General features: G+C 47.1%; 1 protein-coding gene across 2 annotated transcripts in view; it reads left to right on the top strand.

Annotated features, from left to right (window-relative positions):
• LOC145351999 (vacuolar protein sorting-associated protein 37B-like) overlaps nucleotides 1–18,677 on the top strand; it is a 29,403-nt gene extending 10,726 nt beyond the window's left edge. For both annotated transcript variants that reach the window (XM_080201855.1, XM_080201857.1), the window contains 2 exons: nucleotides 7,799–7,881; nucleotides 17,139–18,677. In XM_080201855.1, the coding sequence (XP_080057981.1) occupies nucleotides 7,799–7,881; nucleotides 17,139–17,717 (662 nt within the window). In that variant the 3' untranslated portion in view covers nucleotides 17,718–18,677. The remainder of the gene's footprint in view (nucleotides 1–7,798; nucleotides 7,882–17,138) is intronic.
• The last annotated feature ends 9,185 nt before the right edge of the window (nucleotides 18,678–27,862 follow it).

The raw sequence follows: 27,862 nt of genomic DNA, 5'->3' as shown, positions 1-27,862 counted from the left end.
TCTCAAAATACTTTCCAACAATTTACCCACCACAGATGTGAGGCTCACTGGCCTGTAGTTCCCAGGCTTTTCCCTGCAGCTTTTTTAAACAAAGAGATCCAGGAGTATATGTTCATAGCTCCTTGAAAGTGGAGTCACAGGTGGACAGAGTGGTGAAGAAGGCATTCAGCATGCTTGGTTTCATCAGTCAGAATATTGAATACAGGAGTTGGGACGTCTTGTTGAAGTTGTACAAGATATTGGTAAGATATTGGAATACTGTGTGCAATTCTGGTCACCCTATTATAAAAAGGATATTATTAAGCTAGAAAGAGCGCAGAAAAGATTTACTAGGATGCTACCAGAACTTGATGGATTGAGTTATAAAGCGAGGCTGGGTAGACTGGGACTTTTTTCTCTGGAGCATAGGAAGCTGAGGGTGACCTTATAGAGGTTTGTAAAAATAATGAGGGGCACAGACAAGGTAGATAGTCAGTATCTTTTCCCAAAGGTAGGGGAGTCTAAAACTAGAGGGGAGAAATATAAAAGTGTCCGGAGGGTGGTGAATGTCTGGAACAAGCTTCCAAAGGCAGCAGTAGAGGCAGGTACAATTTTATCTTTTTAAAAGCATTTAGATAGCTACATGGGTACAATGGGTATAGAGGGGTATGGGCCAAATGTGGGCAGCTGGGATTAGCTTAGGGGCTTAAGAAAAAAGGGCTGCATGGACAAGTTGGGCCAAAGGGCCTGTTTCCATGCTGTAAACCTCTATGACTCTATAAATCGCTGCCCCAATCTTAGGGCAGCATGGTGTCACACTGGTTAGGCTGCTTCCTCTAAGTGTCAGGAACCAGAATTCAGTTCCCAGCTTGGGTCACTGTGTGTGTGGAGTTTACACGTTCTCCTCGTGTCTGTGTGGATTTCCTCCAGGTCCTCCAGTTTCCTCCAAAATGTGTGGGTTAGGTGGGTTACCCAACTGTTGCGAGATTAGCAGAGTAATTATGCATGGTTACGACGACATTCCCTGGGTGTTTGTGCAGGCTCAGTGGGGATTCTACACAGTCCAGAAGACGTGCTGGTTAGGAGCAATGACCGTGCTAAATTCGCCCTCAGTGTACCTGAACAGGTGCCAGAGTGTGGCGACCAAGAGATTTTCACAGTAACGTCATTGCAATGTTAATGTAAACCTACCTGTGACACTAGTAAATAAATTTTTCTTTGGAGTGTGGGAGGAACACTCCCACATAGGGAGAGCATGCAGACTCCACATAGATGGTGATCCGAGGCCAGAATTGAACCTGGGTCCCTGACGCTGTGAGGCAGCTGTGCTAGCCATCGTGCCGCCCCATGTCGGTTAGGTGGATTGGCCATGCTAAATTGCTCCCAAAGCAAGATTTTTGACAAGAAGGCCACTGTCGCCATTTTGGTGAAGAATTATTGGCAACTTAAGGGGAGTTGCTCTCAGTTTTTAGGCTGGCAGGAGGATTGAACTTCTGTAGGGGAGGCCTGAGAAATAACAGTTATATCTCTGGCAGCAATTGGTTGTAGGAAAGGAAACCTTCCATCTAAAGCCCCTTCTGAAGTTCCCCCATCCCTCCAACCTCTCTCCTAATACCCAGTGTCCACTGCACACTCCCTGCCCTGGGACCCCTTTTGACACACTGTGGTTTCTGGTGCCCAGAGTTGTGCTCCTATGTTTCTTCGTCTGTCCACTGCAGCACTGACGCCTCAGGGACTGGAGAGTTGCTGACCTGTCTGGTTGCTCAGCCATGCTCAGACAGGGCTTCCTCCCAAGTGAGTCCAAGAAAAGGCCCTTTAGCCAATAGAATCTGCACTGATGATAACTAATGTACGCTAATCACATTTTCCTGCTCTTGTCACATATCCCAATCCAAAGCTGTCTTTTGCAGGTCATCTTTCTCCTTGAATTTGAACCTTACTATGTTGTGGTTGCTATTGCTAAAATGCTCCCCCCCCCCCCACCTCACTGAACACTTGTCTGGCATTCTTCCCCAGAACCAGATCCAGCACAGTACCATCCCTTGTTGGATCTGCTACATACTGATACAAAAAATTCCCCTGGATACGTTTCCAGAAATCCACCCCTTCTAATTTATGTTGGAAATGTTGAAATTTTACACATGTCTGTGAACCATCCACATAATTGCCCCTCTATTTCCCACTGACTCTTTGGGGGCCTATAATGTACTCCCAGTAATGTGGCTCCCCCTTTAACTTACCAAAGTTCTACTCACAAAGTCTCGTTTGAAGACCCTTCTAAGATGATATCTCTCCTTGCAGTAATTGAGGGGGCCACATGTTTCCACCTGCAGCCACGTACTTCTCCCTCGAGTGTGAAATGGGGCACTCAGAGTCAGCGAGGACCCTCCGAATGGTGGGAAGCGAGATCCCACCACTTGAAGCCTTCAGGCCGAGACAGTCGGAAGCCTCTGATTTTTCTTTACTCCACACGATACTGGCTAGTTCCCCTTCTTGTCCACCTCCAGTTATATTCTGGGGTGTTGTTTTAGTGCAGGGTTGGGGGTCCAAGTCCCGGGTACTGTGGAGGAATGAAAGCACAGAACCTTGGCATCGTGGCCCAGTGTGCCTGACCCTCAGAGCTGTGCTGCTGCTGAATCTGCAATGCCTGCCCTATTAAGCAGCTTATTTACTTACTACTTAGTCACAAGTAGGCTTACGTTAAAGTTACTGTGAAAAACCTCTAGTCCACCTGTTTGGGTACACTGAGGGAGAATTTAGCATGGCCAATGCACCTAACCAACACGTCTTTCGGACTGTGGGGGGGAGGGACCTGAGCATTTGGAGGAAACCCACGCAGACGCAGAATATGCAGGCTCAGCACAAACAATGACCCAAGGCCGGGAATCGAACCCAGGTCGCTGGCCTTGTGCGGCAGCAGTGTTAACCACTATGCTATCCAAAAAGCTATCGAGCAGCTTGCCCAGGGACATGCAGTAAGATATGGAGAGAGCTGTTAGAGTTTCCTCTGGTCAGGCCACAGCAGACGAGGAATTTGCTACGATTTGCAATCTTGCAATCATGTTTTGCAATGGAAAATTCCCGAGACATCTACATAACGTGCTGGAGATGGGAAATAAAAGCAGAAAGTGCTGGAGAAGCTCAGCTGTGGAGATAATGGGAAAAGTGAGAGAGGATTCTGAGTCACAGAAAGGAGCGACGGGGACAGGGGAATGATAGCTTGGCTAAAGCATGATTTCAAAATGTATGTTTTAGGGAAACTTGTATGTCAGCAATGGCGCAGTGGGTAGCACTGATTCTGAAGTCATTCCAGTTTTAGTTCTGAGGGAATGCTGTTCTGCCGAGAGGTGGCGAGGAGGAGTGGGGGGGGTGGTGGGTGGTGTCAGGACTGGGCATGTCCTGCACTGCTTGGGGTGGCGGGCTGATCAGTGCTAGGGAACGCTGCACTCTGAGAGGCTCGGTGCTGAGGGAGTGCCGCGCTGCCGGGGGCTCGGTGCTGAGGGAGTGCCGCGCTGCCGGGGGCTCGGTGCTGAGGGAGTGCCGCGCTGCCGGGGGCTCGGTGCTGAGGGAGTGCCGCGCTGCCGGGGGCTCGGTGCTGAGGGAGTGCCGCGCTGCCGGGGGCTCGGTGCTGAGGGAGTGCCGCGCTGCCGGGGGCTCGGTGCTGAGGGAGTGCCGCGCTGCCGGGGGCTCGGTGCTGAGGGAGTGCCGCGCTGCCGGGGGCTCGGTGCTGAGGGAGTGCCGCGCTGCCGGTGGGGGGGGGATGTGGGCGGTGTTCTATTTAGCTTAATTATAGCATTGACTGAATTTCAGTTGTATTTCTTTGACTCTGAAGCATTGCAGGACATTGTGAGATTTTTCTATTTGTTGCTTTCCTTTCTGTAGCTGTTATGGGAGGAGATAAGTTGGACAGTTTAGTGAGCAGAGTCCACAGCATCAGGCCCAGGGAGCTGAAGGCATGGCTTTCGCTGATATTGGGAATGTACTATAACCTAAATGGGAGCAGCCATTCAAATAAGCGATGTCTCGAAGATTAGAATTTGAATACAGATATCTGGGAGGATTACATGCAAAGAAAAAGAGCAGCAACAGGCCTGTCTGTCCCTTAAGCCTTTTCTGCCATTTCACAAGATCATGGATGATCCTTATCCTTAAATCTGCATCTCACCGTACTTGTTTGTCAAGTATCTCTCCATTCTCGCCTTAAAAATATTCAAAGACTTTGCTTCCACTGCCTTTGAGAGGAGACTTCCAAAGACGCTCCATTCCCTGAGAATAAGAATTTTGCTTCATCTGCATTGGAAATGAGCAGTCCCTTATTTTTAAACAGTGACCCTGAGTTCTAGATTCTCCCACGAGGAAGTGTCCTCTCTACAGCCACCCTGTCAGAATCACTCAGGATTTTGTGTTTCAATCAAGTTGTTTCTTACCTCAGTGGATGCAAGCCACTTTCCACATAAGCCCATTCCTGATATGAGTCTGGTAAACTTTCTCTGAACTGTTAACACATTTATGTCTTTCCTTTTATAATGAGGGTTCGGGTTACTGTACACAATACTCCAGATGTGGTCTCGCCAATTACCTATACAAAAGAAACCATTATCTCCCTTCTCTTGTAATCCCTTCTCCTCACAATAAATGATAATGTACTCTTAGTGTTCCTAATTCCTGACTGTACCTGTACACTGACCTTTTGTGATTCACACACTAGGACACCCAGATCCCTCTGTACCTCAGAGTTCTGCAATCTCTCACCATATTGATTTTTTTATTATGCTTCCTGTCAAAATGGATAATTTCACGTTTGCCCACATTATAATCCATTTGCCCATCCATATCTTTCTGTAGCACCCTTAATCTGAGGTCACGTACCAACTGACTCAAGAACAGCTTCTTCCCTGCTGCCCTCAGACTTTTAAATGGATCTACCTTGCATTAAGTTGATCTTTCTCTACACCCTAGCTATGACTGTAACACTACATTCTGCACTCTCTCCTTTCCTTCTCTATGAATGATATGCTTTGTATGTGCACTGTGCAAGAAACCATACTTTTCGCTGTGACAATAAATGTGGCAAATCAAATTAATTCCTCTTCACGACTTTCCTACCTATCTAGTATGTTTAGCTTGCTGTTTAGGGATTGTACACTCCATTAGTGTACAATCTACAAATAAAATAATCTGAAGCTGCAGTGCTAGTCTATCTCCATGCCTATGTGTGTATTGATATATCGTTGAACAGTACCTGTATCCAAACATAGCATTATCTCTGTGTCATCAGAAAACTTGGCAACTTCTCCCTTTATCCAGATCATGTATGCTCGTTGTAAACTGCTGAGTTCCCAGCAGTAAGTCCTGTGACACACCACTCGTTACATGCTGCCAGCCTGAAAAAGTTCTGTTTATGCCTACTCTCTGCTTCCCTGTTAGCCAGCCAATCTTCTCACCATGCCAATAAACCATGGGCTTCTCATGTCTACAGTAAATATTGATGGAGCGTTGTAGGGGCTGGAGGGGGTTACAGAAATAGGGAGGGTTGTAGGGGCTGGAGGAGTTTACAAAGATTGGGTTGTAGGGGCTGGAAGAGGTTACAGAGATAGGGAGATAGAGAAGGTTGCAATTTGTTCCAGTTTTCCTGTACTAGCTCCTTGAAAGGACCTTAAAGTTCACAATGCACCCAAACTCTTTTGTTTATGTAGCCCAACAATCTCCACTCAGTTCCGGTCTCCGTATCACACTGGGACTCACTGTGCACAGTTCCAGTCTCCGTATCACACTGGGACTCGCTGTGCACAGTTCCGGTCTCCGTATCACACTGGGACTCACTGTGCACAGTTCCGGTCTCCGTGTCACACTGGGACTCACTGTGCACAGTTCCGGTCTCCGTGTCACACTGGGACTCACTGTGCACAGTTCCGGTCTCCGTATCACACTGGGACTCACTGTGCACAGTTCCGGTCTCCGTATCACACTGGGAGTCACTGTGCACAGTTCCCGTCTCCGTATCACACTGCTCTGTGAATGTGCTGCGATCAGCAGCTTCTTGTCTGTGATCGTCATAGATTACATTCTCTTTGTCATTTTGTCCATGAAATCTCTGTCCATCTCTCCCTGGCCTCTACCTACCACGAGCCCTCTTTCCAGCCCCTCATGCTCCAACCCCCACAACTGTATAAATCTCAACGAATTTCCAGTTCTCTTCACCTCTGACGTAGGGTCATCTAGACTCGAAAGATTGGTTCTACTCTCTCTCCACAGATGCTATCAGACCTGCTGAGATTTTCCAGCATTTTCTGTTTCTATTTCAGATTCCAGCACCCACAGTCTTTTATCTTGATGCTGTGTTCAGTCCCTCATGTCACTCTTTAAAATGTCAAGCTATGGGGTGGTCGTAGAGGTGGTATTTTCCACTTGAAAAGTAAAAAAGTTAAAGATTATTTATTAGTCACAAGTAAGGCTTACATTAACACTGCAAGTTACTGTGAAATTCCCCTAGTCGCCATAGTCCAGTGCCTGTTCAGGTCAGTGCACCTAACCAGCGCGTCTTTCAGAATGTGGGAGGAAACCGGAGCACCCGGAGGTAACCCACACGGACACAGCGAGAACATGCAGACTCCACACAAAGTAGCCCAAGCCGAGAATCGAACCCAGGTCCCTGGCACTGAGGCAGCGGTGCTAGCCACTGTGCCACCGTGCCGCTCCAAATGCAAAAGCCTGAGGATGATACAACATAAAGAAGACAATCACTACTGAATCAGTGGGGAAAATCAGGAGAAAGTCTTTGTAGAATGGTGAGAATGTGGAACTCGTTCCCCAGGGAGTGGTTGAGCATGTATGTAGACTGAGGGAGAGAGGAGCAGCAGGAGATGTAGATAGAGTGGAAGGAAGCATAAATGAGAACATGCCCCCGTCTACATCAATGGGAACAAAGTAGAAAGAGAGCTTCAAGTTTTTAGGTGTCCAGCTCACCAACAACCTGTCCTGTTCCCCCTAGGCTGACACTATAGTTAAGAAAGCCCCACCAACGCCTCTACTTTCTCAGAAGACTAAGGAAATCCAGCATGTCAGCTACAACTCTCACCAACTTTTACAGGTGCACCATAGAAAGCATTCTTTCTGGTTGTATCACAGCTTGGTATGCCTTCTGCTCTGCCCAAGACCGCAAGAAACTACAAAGGATCATGAACGTAGCCCAGTCCATCACTCAAACCAGCCTCCTATCCATTGACTGTCTACATTTTCCACTGCCTCGGCAAAGCAGCCAGCATAATCAAGGACCCCATGCACCCGGACATTCTCTCTTCTACCTTCTTCCGTCGAGAAAAAGATACAAAAGTCTGAGGTCACATACCAACTGACCCAGGAACAGCTTCTTCCCTGCTGCTGTCAGACTTTTGAATGGACCTACCTCTCATTAAGTTGATCTTTCTCTGCACCCTAGTTATGTCTGTAACTCTACATTCTGCGCTCTCTCATTGCCTTCTCTATGAACGGTTTGTTTTGTCTGTATAGTGTGTATTTTAATAATTGTGACAATAATAAATCAGAAGGCCCATGAGAAGCATTAACAGCACCATGGAACAGTCTGCTTGTCGGTTGTGTCTTTCCCTGTATAGGGAAACGAAGATGAGGGCTGTGTGGTTGCATTGTTTGTACTCGTGGTTTTCCCCAGACTTGATTCATGCTGGTTCGGAACAAAGGCAGTTCTGTGTGGTGTTCTTTCCTCAGCCTGTCTGGCACTAAGAGCGGGGTGGTGGGCAGCTCGAAATGAAATCAGCGCAGTGATTTCTCTCAACGCCTTTCTACGGTTTGACTTTTTCAGGGAGAGTCTCAAACGCAACAAATACAGATCTTCTGCTGTCAGCATTGCAAGCAGAGGGAGCTAAGGTGGAGGAGGAGTCTGAGGTAAGTGGCTCACTCTTGTTCCATCCTTCTCTGGAGGGGATAAGGATAGATCCTTTCATGTGCGTGCGTGTGCGCCCACATACGTAGTGCACACATTTTACGATTTGATTATTGTCTAATGTACTGAGATACAGTGTAAAGATTATTTATTAGTCACAGGTAAGGCTGACATTAACACGGCAATGAAGTTACTTGAAATTCTCCCAGCCTCTTCGGGTCAATGCAACTAACCAGCACAGCTTTCAAAATGTGAGGGGAAACTGGAGGTCCCAGAGGAAACCCACGCAGACATGGGGAGAATGTGCAAACTCCACACGTGACCCATGCTGGGAATCAAACCCAGGTCCGTGACACTGTGAAACAGCAATGCTAACCGCTGTGCCACCATGTATTGTTTCTTGCGTGCTATACAGACAAAATATACCGTTCATAGAGAAGGAAAGGAGGAAGTGCAGAATGTAGGTTGCAGGCATAGCTAGGGTGTCGAGAAAGATCAACTTAATGCAAGGTAAATCCATTCAAAAGTCTGACAGCAGCAGGGAAGAGGCTGTTATTGAGTTGGCTGGTACATGACCTCAGACTTTTTTTCTGACAGAAGAAGGTGGAAGTCCTTAATTATGCTGGCTGTTTTCCCGAGGCAGCAGGAAGTATAGACCGAGTCAATGGGGATGGGAGGCTGGTTTGAGTGATGGACTGGGCTACATTCACAACCCTTTGTAGTTCCTTGTGGTCTTTGTCAGAACAGGAGCCATACCAAGCTGTGATACAACCAGAAAGAATACTTCCTATGGCGCATCGGTAAAAGTTGTAGCTGACTTGCCGAATTCCCTTAGCCTCCTGAGAAAGTAGAGGCATTGTTGGGCTTTCTTCAATATAGTGTCAGCATGGGGAGTCCAGGACAGGTTGTTAGTGATCTGGACACCTAAAATAAAACTTGCAGCTTTCGACCAGTTCCACTTCATCATCGTTGATGGAGATAGGAGCATGTCCTCCACTACGCTTCCTGAAGTTGTGTGTAAGGGCGGGGTAGAGGAAGTTCTGTATCTGCACTGTCTGGAGGAGCTGGGAAGCATTGCGTCATAGGAAGTTACCATGCAGTTGCAGCAAGCAATTTGGAAGGCAGGTGGTAGATTAGCCTTTTTAGCAAGGGGATTTACATAAGAACATAAGAAATAGGAGCAGGAGTAGGCCATCTGGCCCTTCGAGCCTGCCCCGCCATTCAATAAGATCATGGCTGATCTGTCGTGGCTCAGTTCCACATTCCCGCCCTCTCCCCATAACCCTTAATCCCCTCTCTTATCAAAAACCCATCAACCCGCGTCTTAAAAATATTTAGCGAGGCAGCCTCCACCACTTCAACAGGCAGAGAATTCCAGAGATTCACCACCCTTTGAGTGAAGAAGTTCTGATTTGAGTGCAGGAGTAAAGATGTTCCTGCTTCAATTCTGTAGAACCTTGGTGAGACAGCACAGGTGAGTTGTGTATAGTTTTGGTCTCCTTACCCAGGGCAGGATGTGTCTGCCATGGAGGGAGTCCAGCGGATATTTACCAGACTGGTTCTGGAAATGGTGGGATTGTCGTTGAGGAGACTGGAGTCTGGAGGGATGATAGCTGATATAATTCAACCTTGCATCAGCCCATTGGAGTATGAATTCCCTGATTAAGGATTCAGTTGATAGGGAGTCTTTGCCTTGTATTTAACTGTGAAAGTCAGTTCCTCTGACACTACCCCCCCACCCCCCGCACCACCTCCCCGGAGGTAGACTAACTGCTAGCTCTCTGTGTACTGCTGTTAGAGTTTGTAAATAAAGGGATTTTAGTGAAGGGACTTCTGCTTCTGAAGACTTATCACACAGAATTATTAAGGGTCTTGATAGGGTAGATGCAGGAAGGATGATTTTCCCAGCCTGTGGGGAGGACCAGAACAAGGGGCAAACCTTTTAGTAGCGAGATGAGAAGAAGGTATTTGGGGATGGTGAAAGTTTGGAATTCTCTACCCTGGAGAGTTGTGGAGTTCAGTCATTGAGTGTGTTGAAATGGGCAGATTTCTAGAGAGTCGATACATCAAAAGGAATAACAATAATTTGGAAAAGGTAGATGATGTGCCATGATTTAGTTCAAGACATAGAAACTAGAAGCAAGAGTGGGCCATTCGGCCCTTTTGAGCTTGCTTCACCATTCATTAGATTCAATATCCTGATTTCTCCACCCCCGCCCCTTCCCATTGTCCCTTCAACCCCAAGACCTAAATCTAACTTTTTCTTGAAATCACACAATGTTTTGGCCTCAGCTGTTTTCTGTGGGAGTGAATTCCACACACTCGTCACCCTCTGGATGAAAATCCTAACCTCCTGTCTCTCTCTCTCGCTCTGTCGCTCGCGCTCTCTCTCTCCCTCCCCTCGCCCTTCCCCACCTCCCCCTCCTCCTTTTCCTCCTGGTCTCTCTCTCTCCGCCGCTGTTCCCCACGAAGTAGGATCGCTCCACAATTTCTTGGCCTCTCAGTTGAGCCAGAGATTGTGATTATTTTGAATTAAGAATTTTTCCGCTCTGTGAGTTGTGATCCTGACAGGGTTGATGACTGGAGCTGATTCAATAGGAGCTTTCAGAAGGGGAATTTATGAAGTAACTGGAAAGGAATGAAGCATTGCGGCTCTGGAGAGACAGGAGGTGCTTGTCCTCCGAGTGTGCAGTACTGGAAGGTGATTTGGTGCAGATACTCGCACTGACAAGGACTGGCACTGGAGTTACATGAGAAACCAGTTCCTTTGGCATTCAGGCCGGTTACCAGGGGAGACTATTCAATCATTGAAAGGAGAATAAACCTAGAACAGTACCACATAGGAACAGGCCCTTTAGTCCACAATATGCCGAACATGCTGCCTAAATCTAAACTATTTGGGATGGCACAGTGATTAGCACTGCTGCCTCGCAGCGTCAGAGACCCGGGAATTCAAATCCGGCTTTGGGTCACTGTTGCTGTGGAGTTTGCATGTTCTCCCCTTACCTGCGTGGGTTTCCTCTGGGTGCTCCAGTTTCTCCCCCTCAGTCCAAAGATGTGTGGGTTTGGTTGGCCATGCTAAATTGACCCTAGTGTCAGGGGGATTAGATGTGTAGGGTTCCAGGAATACAGTCTGGGTGGGATTGTGATTGGTTCAGACTTGATGGGCCAAATGGCCTCCATCTGCACTGTGGGACTCAGTAATCCCTCCTGCCTGTCCTTGGCCCATATCCCTCTCTTCCTTGCAGCATCTTGTGCTTCTCGAAAAGCCTCTATCGTACCTACGTCGCACCACCACCCCTGACAGCATGTTCCAGACACTCTACGTTTAAAAAAAACTTACTCCTCGCATCTCCTTTGAACTTCCTCTTTTCACCTGAAGTCCACACCCCCTTGTCTTAGACATTTCAATTCTGGAAAAAAATAGATTGTCAGCCCTATCGAAGCCTCTCAATTTTATAGACTTCGAGCCTCCACTGCTCCAGAGAAAACAGCCCTTGTTTGTCCAGCCTCTTCCTTTAGCTCAGACCCTCTAATCCAGGCAGCATCCTGGTAAGCCTCTTCTGCTCCCTCTCCAAGGGCTGAGGAAGATTTTTTTTTCTCTGAGCTAGCATGTGCTACCTGAACAGATGGCGGAGGCAGATTCAACAGTAAGCCTCAAAGAGGAATGGTGTGTCAGCAACAACAACTTGTTCATGCATCCTTCTCGTTGCCAAGTCTCCCAAGGATGCTCAAATAGGGGAGATTAGTGAATAGATTTTGACACCCAGGAGTAGGGAGCAGGAGAAGGTGGCACAACCCATTGAACCACCTGCCTCATCGTTTAATACGATCATAGCCAGTCATGAGCTCCAGCTGCACTTTCCCACCCATTTTTCCCCCATCCCTGAGAGACCAGAAGATTTGGCTATCCCAACCTTAAAGAAACTCAGTGACGGAGCATCCACCACCCTTTGAGCTTAAGAATTCCAAAGACTCGCAACGCTTTGAACAAAATAAATTCTCATCTTGGTTCTAACTAATTGGCTCCTTATCCTGCGACTGTTTCTCTTCTCCTCCCACCCCCACCGGTCCCCAGTATTTCAGACTGTTTGACCATTGGGAACAGTACAGTGGCACAGCGCATTAGTTAGCACTGCTGCCTCACACGCCAGGGACCTGGGTTCGATTCCTGGTTTGGGTCACTGTCTTTGTAGAGTCTGCATGTTCTCCCCATGTCTGTGTGGGTTTCCTCTGGATGCTCTGGTTTCTTCCCACAGTCCGTATGATGTGCTGATTAGGTGCATTGACCATGTTAAATTCTCCCTCGGTGTACCCAAACAGGCACTGGAATGTGGCGACTAGGGGATTTTCACAGTAACTTCATTGTTAATGTAAGCCTTACTTGTGACACTGATAAATAAACTAAAAATTTAAGCAATCGTAGCATCTGCCCAGCCGATTCCCTTCAGAGTTTTGTCAGTTTCAACAAGTTTGCTTCTTCTCAACTCCGGAGAATATAGATCCAATGTACTCACCCTCTCATAGATTCCCTACAGTGCAGAAGGAGGCCATTCAGCCCATCGAGTCTGCACCTTAGAAACGACCCTCACTGACCAAGCTTCTGGTCAGTTTACACTAATATCACTTCTACATAGCTATCAATTGGTGCTTTGGCCTTTCTTGGAAAGGGTGATTGGAGTACAGGAATTGAGAAATCTTGCTGCCATTGTACAGGGTTTTGGTGAGAGTGCATCTGGAATACTGTGCATGCGTTTTGGACCTGGTATTTAAAGGATATGTTTGCGTTGGAGGTGTGCAGCAAAGGTTCATTAAATTGGACCCTGCAATGAGGAGGTTATCCCCGAATGAGGAGAGGATGTGGCACAATAGCACAGTGGTTAAATCTGCTGCCTCACAGCTCCAGGCACTTGGGTTCGATTCGCGGCTTGGGTCACTGTGTGGAGTTTGCACTTTCTCCCTGTTGTCTGCGTGGGTTTCCTCTGGGTGCTCCAGTTTCTCCCCACAGTCCAAAGATGTGCAGGTTAGGTGTGTTGACCATGCAAAATTCTCCCTCAGTGTACCCGAACAATCCCACCCAGGCCCTACTTGTTTATCCTACTAATCCCCCAACACTAAAATGTGCAGACTCCACACAGACAGTGACCAGAGGCTGGAATTGAACCTAGGTCCCTGGTGCTGTGAGGCAGCAGTGCTTGCCACTGTGCTGCCTGTGAGCTGTCAGCTGCGCCGGAATGCCACAGGCCTCGTGCAGATGGAATTTCACTGGGAAGTGAGTTTTACTTGGAGAGAACAATCCTGGGCTCCAAGCTGGCAGAGTGGGTGTGGGAAGGGAGGTGCGGGGAATGCCGGCACAACTTTCACCACACAATGACACAGGCCCTTCAGCCTGGCTGCCAGCTCCTCTGCATGTCTTCCTTTGCAGAGTTGGATTCTGTGGACCTCCCTATCCATGTCTGTGAGAGCTGGCAAGTAACCACACCTAGTGCCTGACCACAAGTTCAGCTTGCCAGTGTTAAATATAGGCTGTGTGGGTTCCTATCTGCCCTGCCTGAGGTCGCTCACTGAGCCCTCCCTGTTCCAGCATTGCTCTGTATTTTATTCCTCTGTAACCCGGGAACCCTCCCAGGGGCATGTTCTGCTGTGTCCTTTTACATTGCCATTCTTGCACAGTTATTGCCCTCAGCAAGTTGAAGCATCTCTGAAAAGCCACAGTTTGCACTCACTCCCCCACTATTAGGATTTATTCTGTGATGGCCCTGCACTGTCAGATGGAGCACGGGAGGCATGAGCTCAGTGAGGAATGCTAGCAGCCTCCGCTCCAGACATACCCAGCAAAGGCCTTGTCAGCTCCAGACATGACAGCTGTAACGTACTCCGAGCACTCTCCCATCTTCCAGCCTCTCGTCAGAAACTCGGTTACATCACCTCAACTCATGATAGGCCTGTCCACCCAGCGCCATCGCATCAATTGCTCAACAACACTCACTCGGTGTCCGGAACTGCCTTTAATTTTTAAAATTCACTTCCTTAGTTTCAAAACACTCCCTGGCCTCAACCCAGTTTCTACAACCCTCCCTATCTCTGTAATCCATTCTTGACCACTCTTCCTATCCTTAGCACTCCTCTCTCTCTCTCTATCTCAATTCAAAACGTAGAAAATAGGTGCAAGAGCAGGCCATTCAGCCCTTCGAGCCTGCACCACCATTCAATATGATCATGCACTTTCAATACCCCACTCCCACCTACTCTGCAGACCTCTTGATCCCTTTTAGCCATGTCCTGCTCCCTTTTGAATATATCTGATGAACAGTTTTCTGTGATAGAGAATTCCACAGGCTCACCACTCTGAGAGTGAAGTTCTTCCTCATGTCGGTCCTGAATGACTTATCCCTTATTCTAAGACTGTGACCCCTAGTTCTGGATTTCCCTAATATTGGGAACATTTTTCCTGCATTGAGCCTGTCCAGTCCCATCAGGATTTTATATGTCTGAGGTCCACGCCCCCCCCCCCCCCCAATTCTTCTAAATTCCAGTGAGTACAAGTCCAGTCGATCCAGTCTCTCTTGTCAGTCCTGCCATTCCAGGAATCAGTCTGATGAACCTCCGTTGGACTCCCTCAATAGTAATAACGTCCTTCCTCAAACTAGGAGACCAAAACTGCATAGAACTCTCAAGGTGTGGCCTCGCTAAAGTCCTGTATAACTGCAGCATCTCATCTTTATTAATACTCAAATCCTCTTGCTGTGAAGGCCAGCATGCCATTAGCTTTCCTCACTGTCTGCTGTACCTGCATGCCAGCCATCAGCAACTGTTCCACCATGACACCCAGTTCACATTGCACCTCCCCTTTTCCCTAAACAGCCACCACTCCGATAATCATCTTTCCTGTTTTTGCCACCAAAGTGGATAATCTCACATCCTCATATTGCATTTGCCCGCTCAACCAGTCTGTCCAAGTACCCTGCAAAACTGGTATCAAAGCTTTTTATTTGTGGGATATGGGTATCACTGGCTGGCCAGCATTTATTGCCCACCCCTAGTTGTACTTGTTCTGAAGGCAGCTGAGAGTCAACTGCATTGCTGTAGTTCTGGAGTCACATGTTGGCCAAACTGGGTAAGGATGGCAGATTTCCTTCTCTAAAGAACATTAGTGAACCAGATGGGTTTTTCTGACAATGGTTTCATGGTTCTTAATTCCAGATTTTTTTTTTGAATTAAAATTAAACCATCAGCCATGGTAGGATTTGAACCCAGGTCCCCAGGATATAGCTGAGTTTCTGGATCAATAGTCAGGCGATAATATCACTAGGCCATTGTCTCCCCTTGAATGACTATTCTGTGTAAATCTCACTTCACCCTGTTGTAGGTAAAATAATATCTGGGACCAGTTGTGAGTCAAAGTATGAGCAGGTTTATTCAGAAGCTTTTGGGAAACACACCTGGTATCTGTTCCCCAGGCTTCTCTCCGAACATAAATTAAGAGCACATATTTATATCCCTCCCCAAGCACCTACACGTTTTCCCATACTCGGCAGGTTCTCAGGCTGTGGCTTGTCCTCCATTGTGTGAACACGGCTGCCTTCGTGGTCTCTTCATGGTTATCTCAAGGCCACAATTGTCCCACATCTCAACACCTGTGGTGTGATTAGCTATTAGCTACAGGCCGGCGCAAACAAATTAACTGGCATACAAGGTAACGGGGCCGTTATAACAATTTTATGTTCGTAGGTAAGGGTTATGGGGAGAGGGCGGGAAAGTGGAACTGAGCCACGACAGATCAGCCATGATCTTATTGAATGGCGGGGCAGGCTCGAAGGGCTGGATGGCCTACTCCTGCTCCTATTTCTTATGTTCTTATGTACCTGGATAGCATACAATATATCAGTACATAACAAATATATATGAAGGCACGTGTGTAAGCTCCACTATACTAGACAGAAGTCCATAATATTAAAGCCACATTCCTGAACACAATTAATTGGGAAAATCATAAACTTGTGTACAACAGCAGGGACAGCTGCTTTCTTAACTGTCTGGGATACATGAAAACAAGTCTTACCTCTGTCTGAGGCGGACGAAAACAATTCATAGAACCCTACAGTGCAGAAAGAGGCCCTTCGAGTCTGCACCGAACACAATCCCACCCCCATATCTCTACATATTATAACCATTAATCCCTCTAACCTACACATCCCTAGACACTAAGGGGCAATTTCTTAGCATAGCCAATCAACCTAACCCACACATCTTTGGACTGTGGGAGGAAACCCACGTAGACACGAGGAGAATGTACAAACTCTACACAGACAGTGACCCGAGCTAGGAATCGAACCCAGGACCCTGGAGCTGTGAAGCAGCAGTGCTAACCACTGTGCTACCGTGCTGCTGTATGGGAATGGGAAACTTGGACACAAGCATGGCTGGATGGAGAATGTAAACTAATGTTATGTTGATCAGGCCATGAGCCGGAAGCTTCAGAACCCAAACTCTGCCACAATTTCATAATGGATGACCAATGCAGCAGCATTGCTGTTTGTTTTTTCTTCGAAACCAAAAGCAGTAATATTTTTACTAATAGAGCTACTTCGCAATTCTTTTTTTTACATGTTTTGGTGTAAACATATAGAATGCCCATGTTGCCCAGACTTTGGGTAACTGTTTGAAGCTTCGGGTATTAGATCTGATGGGGAAGGAAAAATTGTTTTGATAATTTTGGACTTGCATGAATGTGGCAAATCAAAGTAAACATCTAGTGCAAAGCCTCCTTTTGATGAATTCTTACATGTTATTATTTTAACTAAACTAAATCTAACTTTAGTTCACGTTTCAAATATTATCAGATGAACAAGTTGTGTGAAATCTTACAATACTTTTTTACAGATCTCTAAGTATTACAAAGTTCATTAACCCATTCCCTACTTCAATCCTGTCACATGGCCATACCTGTCAATCATCCCAATCAAACCCCACTCTACAAAATCCCAGGGGAAGAACCAAGAACAACAGAAGAGCATTAGTTCAGCAATTATACTGCTGCAGTAACAATATAGGCTGCCTGTTGCAGACAGGATGGCTCTGAGTGCACAGAACTGCTACAACAGACCCTGAATAAGAACATGACTCAAATACATTTCCTTAAGGCGGAATATTGTCTCACATATGTAGGTAATTCCTATCTGGATATTTGCATGGATCACAGGGTGACATTTACAGTTTTCCATGTTGCCACATGATTTTTTTTTATCTGGTGTTGCAGGAGCTAGCAGAGAAATTTCTGGAAGGCCAGTTTGCCTTGGAGGTGTTTCTGGAGCAGTACAATGAGCAGCGTAAACTGGCCCACCTTCGGCGCATTCGGATTGAGAAGCTGCAGGAGATACTAAGCCGACCCCGGCAGACCAATACCGTTGCCGCGATGCCCACACCGAATGAGCTCCCAGACGAGCCGCAGCCCAGGCCCACCCCGAGCTTACCCCTGCGGCCCCCGCCTCCTGTCCCCCGGCCTCCTGACGCCCAGCCCCCCTCTGTCGCCTATCCCCAGCCCCAGCCCCTGCCCCTGCCCTACAACCCCAACCCGGGCACAGCAGGCATTCCCCAGCAGGTCATGACCCCCTACCCGCCTGCTGCCCCTGCCCCACACGTATATGTGCGGCCTGGCCAGACTCTGTACCCTCCTTACCCTGTGCAGGGGCACTTCCCGCCGGGTCAGCCTCCTTATCTAGCCTATCCCATGCCTGGTTATGGCTACAGCCCCTCAGGACCACCCCCTCTTCCAGCCCGGCCTGGGTGCAGACAACCACAGCCTGGTTACCATATGCCCCAGCCCTACTCGCAGTAAGAGGTACTGGCACTGTGGCTGTCTGTGCTACTGCCAGTGGCCACTTTGGAGCGTGTGTGTGTGTGTATCTGTATGTAAATATTATACATATTATAGTATTTATTTTTGGCTGTTGTATCCCTGGGTTGCAATACAATATTCTATTCAGCCCCCTTGCTCCTGGCACTGAAGCCCAGCTCTCTGCCTGAGTGCACTGCCAGTGTTATCTTCCTCCTCTTGTTATTCCTGCTCTCTGGCTGGACCTCTCAAATGCCCCTGGTTCAGTGGACTTCACAGTCACCCTCCCGAGTCAGAAGGTTATGGGTTCAAATCCCAACATCAGAGGTCTGAGCCCTGGAATTTCAGATGGACACTCGCCCAGTGCCGGGGGAGCGCTGCACTGTCAGAGGGTCAGTGCCGAGGAAGTGCCGCACTGAGCGGAAAATAAACCTGATCCGTCCATTCACCTGAGCACAGTAAGATCCTACAAACATCAAGGTGACGGCCACCTTTCCAGTATCCGACAGGGTGACACAGTGGTTAGCACTGCTGCCTCACAGCACCAAGGACCCAGGTTCAGTTCCTGGCCTCAGGTCATTGTCTGTGCAGAGACTGCATGTTTTCCCTGCGTCTGCATGGGTTTCCTCCGAATACTCCAGTTTCCTCCCATGCTCCAAAGATATACAGGTTAAGTGGATTAGCCATGATAAATTGCCCCTTAGTGTCAGAGGGACTAGCTAGGATAAATGCATTTGGGTGAGGGGAATAGGACCTGGAAGGGATTGTTTATTGGTGCAGACTGGATGGGCTGAATGGTTTCCTTCTGCACTGTCTGATTTTAAAATAATAGAAGGCATCATTGTCTGTGAAGCTGTTGGGCATGAAGCGATAGGTGCCACATGAATGCACCTTCTCCTGTTTGTACCAGGCTCACTATGAAGGAAGCAGTGAGGTTACCCTCAAACATTGGGGGAGGGGTGGGGTGGGTGGGGCACACACATGAGCGCGGGGATGAGATAGATTACCTGTGTTTAAGTGACGTTCACCTGCAAGCTGGGTGGAAAAGACCCTGACACAATTTCTTGGCACTGACCCCACTGTCTTGCCAGGGTTTGGACGTGAGAGGGAGAAGGCTGCCAGGGTCACAGGTGTGCTCAGATATGGTTATCAGGGCAAGGAAGGTTATCTGCACGAGTGTCACTGCAGGGAGAGGCAGTGTTGTCCAGCCCTAAACCCCCCTCCCCCTGCCTGTGGTGTGGGGTGCGGGACATAACCTGGTGCAACCGCAGCGAGGGATACTGCAGCCATCAAAGATTATTCGACCTCCTTACCGAGATTGAAATTGTTTGCCTTTTCCAGCTCCCTGTGCAGCATTCACAAGGTGGTGCTGTTTAAACTGAATGTACTAACCATTCACACAAGTGATTATACAGAAAGGTTTGTTATAATTTTAAAGTGTCCTGCTTTTCTCTTGCAATGATTACCAGACCGATTTGAATGATTCCAGAGAGGTATACTTAAAACAAAATGTACAAAAAAATTAAAATCTTTGCGATTGTATTTCCAAATTAAAACTACTTGCTTGGCTCATTGCAGGTTTGTCAAGTGTTTGTATCTGCAGTGATCCTGCGTTGAAGTAAACTTGGACACCTACAGCACAGGGTTAGATACAGAGTAAAGTTCCCTCTACAATGTTCCCATCAAACATTGATGTGGAGATGCCAGTGTTGGACTGGGATAAAAACAAAGAAGTCTCACAACACCAGCTTAAAAGTCCAACAGGTTTATTTGTGGCAAACACCACAAGCTTTTGGAACGGGCTGTCCCTTTGTCAGGTGGGTGGGAGTTCTGATCACAAACAGGGCACAAAGACACAAATTCAATTTACATGAATAATGATTGGAATGTGAGTAGCTAATCAAAGTCTTAAAGGTACAGACAAATGTGAGTGGAGAGAGCATTAAGCACAGGTTAAAAGAATATGTATTGTTTCCAGACAGGAAAGTTAGTGAGATTTTGCAAGCCCAGGCAAGTCATGGGCTTACAGATAGTGTGACATGGACCCAAGATCCCTGTTGAGGCTGTCCTCAGCTATCAGTCTCCTCTCAGCGACCCTGCACTGTCATGTGTCGTGAAGGCCACCTTGGAGAATGCTTACCCGAAGATCGGAGGCCAACTGCCCGTGACCGCTGAAGTGTTCCCCAAAAAGAATAGAACAGTCTTGCCTGGTGATTGTTGAGTGGTGTTCATTCATCTGTTGTTGTAGCGTCTGCATCATGTCCCCAATGTACATGCCTCGGGACATCCTTTCCTGCAGCGTATCAGGTGAACAACACTGGCTGAGTTGCAAGAGTATGTGCCGTGTATCTGGTGGATGGTGTTCTCACGTGAGATGATGGCATCCGTGTCAATGATCTGGCACATCTTACATAAGTTGCTGTGGCAGGGTTGTGTGGTGTTGTGGTCACTATTCTCCTGAAGGCTGGATAGTTTGCTGTGGACAATGGTCTGTTTGAGGTTGTGCAGTTGCTTGAAGGCAAGAAGTGGGTGTTGTGGGGATGGCCTTGGCAAGATGTTCGGCTTCATCAATGACATGTTGAAGGCTCCGGGGAAGATGCCGTTGCCTCTCCGCTCCAGGGAAGTACTGGACGACGAAGGGTACTCGGTCCATCATGTCCCATGTGTCTTCTGAGGAGATCAGTGCAGTTTTTTGCTGTGGTGCATTGAAACTGTCAATCGATGAGTCGAGTGTCATGTTCTGTTCTTATGAGGGCATCTTTCAGCATCTGGAGGTGGCTGTTGCAATCCTTCTCATCTGAGCAGATCCTGTGTATATGGAAGGCTTGTCCGTAGGGGATGGCTTCTTTAACGTGTTTAGGGTGGAAGCTGGAGAAGTGGAGCATTGTGAGGTAATCTGTGGGCTTGCGATACAGTGAGGTGCTGAGGTGACCATCCTTAATGGAGATGCATGTATCCAAAAATGTAACCGATTCCGGAGAATAGTCCATGGTGAGTCTGATGGTGGGATGGAACTTGTTGATGTCATCATATAGTTGTTTCAGTGATTGTTTAACATGAGTCCAAAGGAAGAAAATGTCATTGATGTATCTAGTGTTTAGCATTGGTTGAAGGTCCTGTATTGTGAAGAGGTCTTGTTCGAACCTGTGCATGAAGATGTTGGCATATTGAGGTGCGAAATTGGTCCCCATGTCTGTTCCGTGTGTCTGGATGAAGAACTGGTTGAAGGTGAAGACATTGTGGTGCAGGATGAAGTGGATGAATTGTAAAATTACATCTGGAAATTGCCAGTTGTCAGCGCTGAGTACTGACACAGTTGCAGCAATGCCATCGTCATGGAGGATGTTGGTGTGTAGAGGGCCGAGACATCTACTGTGACAAGGAGTGCTCCTGGTTCAACTGTAATCCATTCTGTTCAGTATGACGATGGTCCCTTCTTTGTTCTCCCTGGAGCGGAGAAGCTACGACATCTCCTCCAGAGCCTTCAACATTCAGCCAACGTTGTCTACCCGATCTGAAATGATGTCCCGAGGCATGGTATGTTGGGGAGACCATGCAGACGCTATAACAACAGATGAATGAACACTGCTTAACAATCACCAGGCAAGACTGTTCTATTCTTGTTTGGGAACACTTCAGCGGTCACGGGCATTCGGCCTCTGATCTTCGGATAAACGTTCTCCAAGGCGGCCTTCACGACACACGACAGTGCAGAGTCGCTCAGTAGAGACTGATAGCCAAGTTCCGCGCACAAGAGGACGGCTTCAACTGGGATCTTGGGTCCATGCAACACTCTGTAACCCCCACAACTTGCCTGGGCTTGCAAAATCTCACTATCTTTCCTGTCTAGAAACAATACACATCTTTTTAACTGTGCTTAATGCTCTCTCCACTCACACATTGTCTGTACTTTTTTAAGACTTGATTAGCGGTAAAGACTCACATTCCAATCATTATTTATGTAAATTGAGTTTATGTCTTTGTGCCCTGTTTGTGATCAGAACTCCCACCCATCTAACAAAGGGGACAGCCTGTTTCAAAAGCTTGTGGTGTTTGCTACAAATAAACCTGTTGGACTTTAAGCTGGTATTGTGAGACTTGTTCCCATCAATCATTCCCAGGACAGGTACAGCACAGGGTTAGATACAGAGTAAAACTCCTTCTACGCTGACACATCAAACAATCGCAGGACAGGTACAGCACGGGGTTAGATACAGGGTTACACACACTCTACACTGTCCCCCCCCCCTGCCATGAAACTCTCCCAGGAAGGGTACAACACAGGTTTAGATACAGAGTAAAGCTCCCTCTACACTGTCCCCATCAAACACTCCCAGGACAGGTACAGCACGGGGTTAGATACAGAGTATTAAGCTCCCTCTACTCTCTCCCCATCAAACACTCCCAGGACAGGTACAGCACGGGGTTAGATACAGAGTAAAGCTCCCTCTACACTGTCCCCATCAAACCCTTCCAGTAGAGGTATAGCACGGGGTTAGATACAGAGTAAAGCTCCCTCTAAGCTGTCCCCATCAAACTCTCCCAGGACAGGGACACCATGGGGTTAGATACAAGTAAAGCTGCCTTTAAGCTGTCCCCATTAAACATTCCCAGGACAGGTACAGCACAGGGTTAGGTAAAGAGTAAAGCTCCCTCTACACTGTCCCCATCAAACACTCCCAGGACAGGTACAGCACGGGGTTAGATACAGAGTAAAGCTCCCTCTACAATGTCCCCATCAAACACTCCCAGGACAGGTACAGCACGGGGTTAGATACAGAGTAAAGCTCCCTCTACAATGTCCTCATCAAATATTCACAGGACGGGTACAGCACAGGTTCAGATACAGAGTAAAGCTCCCTCTACCCTGTCCCCATCAAACAATCCTAGGACAGGTACAGCACGGGGTTAGATACAGAGTAAAGCTCCCTCTCCACTGTCCCCAAAAAACACTCCTAGATGTGGAGATGCTGACATTGGACTTGGGTAAACACAGTAGGATGTCTCAAAACATCAGGTTAAAGTCCAACAGGTTTATTTGGTAGCAGAAGCCACAAGTTTTCGAAGTGCTGCATAATGAAGGAGCAGTGCTCCGAAAGCTAGTAGCTTGTGCTACCAATAAAGCTGCTGGACTTTAACCTGGTATTGTGAGACTTCTTACTGTGTTAACACACCCAGGACTGGTACAACATGGAGTTAAGTAAAGCTCCCTCTACACTGTCCATTTCAAACACTCCCAGGACAGGCAGAGATTACCTGAAGCTTCTAGCTAAAAGGCTGATTTGATCTGGTTTTATGTATAAAGGAACTCAAACCACACCAGATGAAGGATGGGGATTGAATTGTGCTCATAGTTTCCATTCACTCATCGTTAGCAGGATGTGAATGAATCAGTCTGCTCCTCATCGACAGCCTCAGTGAATTACTATTTCCAAACTCTTTTAATGTTATTCTTTCCTTACAACTGAAGTGCAGAACATGCAATGCCTTTGATGGAATTACAAATGAATTGACAAAGACCCCCATTCTCTTCCCACTGCAGATCCCTGCTGTAAGTAAATCACAAAACACACACAATGTCATCTATCCTATCTCAAGTCTGGCCTCATAGAAGCAGGCAAAGGAATCCATTCGGCCCACACTGCTTTTGCTGGCTCTTTGAAAGGGCTGCCCAGTAAGTCCCACTCTCATCATCTTGTTCTCCCTTCAGTCCTGATCCCCAGTAATCCCCATTTTAAAGTATCAAATCTTTTTGAAGTTACAATCACATTTGCTTCCACTGCCCTTTTATACAATACATTCTACATCAGAACAACAACACTGTATGTAACAAATAAAATCTTCCTCTGGTCAGAGAATCATAAAATCCTATTGTGTGGAAGGAGGCCATTTGGCCTGTAAAGGTTGCACCAACCACAATCCCACCCAGGCCCTATCCCTGTAACCTCACGTGTTTACCCTGCTAATCCCCCTGAACTAAAGCATAACCAACCCACCTAACCTGCACATCATTGAACTGTAGGAGGAAACCCAGGCAGACACAGAGAGAATGTGCAGACTCCACACACAAAACCGGAATTGAACCGGGTCCCTGGCGCTGTGCTGTGAAGCAATAGTGCTAACCACTGTGCCACCACGCCACTTAACCGTGCCTGCCCTTTTGACAATGACCTGCAATCTCTATCTCATTGATACTGACCTCCCTGACAGTCAAAACTGTTTCTCATTGTTCAAAGCGACACGGATATGCCGGTTCATGAGTGACTAAAAGCCAGCAAACAGCACTGCAACCAATTGTTAATTATCCATTTCTGGGACGTGGGCATCGTTGGGTATGCCAGCAGTAAATGCCCATCTCTAATTACCCCTTCAGGAGGTGATGGTGAGCTGCCTTCTTGAACCACTGCAGTCATGTGACATAGGTACATCTACAGTGCGGTTAGGGAGAGATGATTTTTTGACCCAAGACAGTGAAGGAACAGCGCGTATATTTCCAAGTCAGGATGGTGAGGGGCTTGGGGGGGATCCTACAGGTAGTGGCGGTTTATGTATCTGCTTTGTCCTTCTAGATGGTAAAAGTCATAGGCTTGGTGTCTGGGTGAATTTGGAAGGCAAGTGTTATCACAACAGGATTTGAATACAGGAGTAAAGATGCCTTGCTGCAATTGTACAGAGCCTTGGTGAGACCTCACCTGGAGATCTGTGCATAGTTTTGGTCCCCTTATCAAAAGAAAGATGGACTTGCTGGAGAATGAGTGCAACAAAGATTCACCAGCCTGGACAAGGACACCATTACACTAACAGACATCATTAGTAAGTGTGTAGAAAACTGTGTGCCAAAGAAGCAAATCTTTCTCTACACCCTAGCTATGACTGTAACGCTACATTCTGCATTCTCCTTTCCTTCTCTATGAATGGTATGCTTTGTCTGTATAGTGCGCAAGAAACAATACTTGTCACTGTATACTAATACATGTAACAATAATAAATCATATCAAATCACCAGATTAATCTCCAGGATGGCAGCATGGTGGCACAGTGGTTAACACAGTTGCCTCACAGTGCCAGGGACCCGGGTTCAATTTCCAGCTTGTGTGGAGTTTGCACGTTCTCCCTGGATCTCCCTAGGTTTCCTCCGCATGCTCTGGTCTCCTCCCACTCTCCAAAATCGTGCTGGTTAGTTTGATTGGCCGTGCTAAATTGCCCCTTAATGTTAGGGAGACAGCAGTGTAAATGTGTGGTTATAGGGATAGGGCCTGGGTAGAATTTTGTTGGCGCAGGTTCGATGGGCCAAATGGCCTCCTTCACACTGTAGGGATTCTATGGCAGGATTGTTTTACAAGGGTGATAAGGAAATTCTCTCGACTTTTAATGAATGGTTGGGAAGGGGGAGGGGGGAACCATACTGGAATTTACAAAATTCCTTGAGGGTGTTACGGGTGGATGTAGATAGGATGTTTCCCTTGGGTCTAAAACCAAGAGACTTAATCTCAGGATTAGGGGTAAACCATTTGAGTTGAGGAGGAATTTCTTCACTTGGGGGGGGTGGTGAAGCTCTGGAATTCTCTATCCCAAAGGACTGTGGAAACTCAGTCATTCAGCAGGTTTAAGCAGAACATGATAGATTTCTGGATAAGATGAAGTTTATTTACTAGTGTCATAAGTAGGCTTACATTAACACTGCAATGAAGTTATTGTGAAAATCGCCACACTCTGGCACCTGTTCGGGTACACGGAGGGAGAATTTAGTATGGCCAATATACCTAACCAGCGTTCTTTTAGACTGTGGGAGGAAACCGGAACACTAGGAGGAAATCCACACAGAATGTGCAAACTCCACACAGTGTCCCAAGGCCGGGAATTGAATCCAGACCCCTAGCGCTCAGGCAGCAGTGCTAATCACTCTGCAACATCAAGGGATATGAGGATAGTGAGAAAAATGGTGTAAAGGAGGATGATCAGCCATGATATAAATGAATGGTAGAGCAGGCTCAAAATGGTGGATGGCCCACTGTTGTTCCTATGTCTGAGGACATTCAAGATCCCACCTACTTCAGAACATCTCTTATTAAAACTTATCTCTTATTAAAAGAGGAGGTGTCAGGGGTAAGTTTTTCACTCAGAGGGTGGTGGGTGCATGGAATCGGCTGCCGTCGGTGGTGGTGGAGGCAAATTCGATAGGGTCTTTTAAGAGACTTCTGGATGAGTACATGGGACTTCATGGGATTGAGGGTTATAGGTAAACCTAGTAGGTAGAGATATGATCAGCGCAACTTGTGGGCCAAAGGGCCTGTTTGTGCTGTAGTTTTTCTATGTTCTAAAACTCCTTAATCTCTCTCTCTCTGCTGGAAGTGCAATGGCCTCCAGCTTCTCTGGTCTTGGAATATAAATGAAGTCCCTCATCCGTAGTAAAATTCTAGTCAATCCCATTGGATTACACTCCAAAGTTTTTGTCAGAATGGGACCCTGTGGCCCACTGGTATTTTGTAGCCTGAGAGAGAGAAGACATCAGCACAATGGGAGGGTGAGATGTGAGGAGGATACAGAGATGCTAGGGTGTGATTTGGATAAGCTGAGTGAGGGGGCAAATACCTGACAGATGCTGTATGATGTGAGCTTATCCATTTGGCAGCAAAAAGAGGAAGACGTTATTATCTGAACGGCTATAAACTGAGAGAGAGGAATGTGCAATAAGACCTGAATGTCCTTGTACACTGGTCGCTGAAGGTAAGCATGCAGGTGCAGCAGGCCTTCATAGCGTGAGGATTTGAGTACAAGGGCAGAGGTGTCTTGATGCAGGAAATTTGGCATGTCAGCTACAACTCTCACCAATGTTTACGGATGCACCATAGAAAGCATCCTTTCTGGTTGTATCACAGCTTCGTATGGCTCCTGCTCTGCCCAAGACTGCAAGAAACTACAAAGGGCTGTAAATGCAGCCCAATCCATCACACAAACACTCTCCTATTCATTCACTCTGTCCACAGTTCCCTTTGGAAAAGCAGCCAGCATAATTAAGGACCCTACGCACCCCGGATATTCTTTCTTCCCCTTTCTTCTGTCAGGAAAAAGATAAAAAAAATTTTGAGGTCACATACCAACTGACTCAAGAACAGCTTCTTCCCTGCTGCCATCAGACTTTTGAATGGACATACCTTGCATTAAGTTGATCTTTCTCCAAACCCTAGCTCTGACTCTAACACTACATTCTGCACTCTCTCCTTTCCTTTTCTAGGGACAGTCTGTATAGCGTGCAAAAAACAATACTTTTCACTGTATTGTTTCTGGAAGTCTGCAAAGGGATTTGCATAGACTAATTCAGTCTTGCTGCAATTGTACAGAGCCTTGGTGAGACCTCACTTGGAACACTGCAGACAACTTTGGTCCCCTTAGCAAAGGAAGCAGTTTTCAAGGAGTTCTTATGGGTTATATGAGTTCTTATAGTTCTTATGGGAAAGGGGATCAAAAGCTGTAGGGGGAAGGTGAGATCGGTGTACAGATTTGGATGATCAGCCAATATCACACAGAATGGTGAAACAGGTCCCAAGGGCCAAATGGCCTCCTCCTGCTCCTGTTTTCTATGTTTCTTTACTTCACACATACAAGTTCTGTGCAAATTCCTATTTCTGTTTGCGAAGACTCCCAATTCTTTTCCTCCTGTTGTTCAGTTAGTAGCAGTCTTGCCTTTAGCATCTCAAGAGTGTAGATCAAGCCACTTTCAACCAGCACCCTCCACCCCCACATCCCCCAGTGCCAAAGGTGAGATGATTTGGAGTTGGGGATCAAGTGTTGTGAGTCAAAATTTAGCAGATGACACGAAAATGAGTGGCAAAGTGTACAGAGGACACTGGAAGTCTGCAAAGGGATTTGCATAGACTAAGTGAGTTGGCGAGGGTCTGGCAGATGGAGTGTGAGGTCATCCATTTTGGTAAAAACAACAGCAGAATGGGCTAAATGGTAAAAAATTGCAGCATGCTGCTGTGCAGAGGGACCTGGGTGTCCTTGTGCAAGAATCACAAAACGTTGCTTTGCAGGTGCAGCAGATAATTGAGAGGGCAAATGAATTTTGTCCTCCATTGCCAGGGGAATGGAGTTTAAAAACAGGGAGATTATGTCGCAGCTGTATAAGGTGCTGATGAGGCCACACC

The sequence above is a fragment of the Carcharhinus amblyrhynchos genome, chromosome 13 (assembly GCF_965287045.1).
Source record: "Carcharhinus amblyrhynchos chromosome 13, sCarAmb.v2.hapA, whole genome shotgun sequence".
NCBI classification, from domain to species: domain Eukaryota; kingdom Metazoa; phylum Chordata; class Chondrichthyes; order Carcharhiniformes; family Carcharhinidae; genus Carcharhinus; species Carcharhinus amblyrhynchos.
This window is presented reverse-complemented; position numbering and strand designations above follow the sequence as displayed.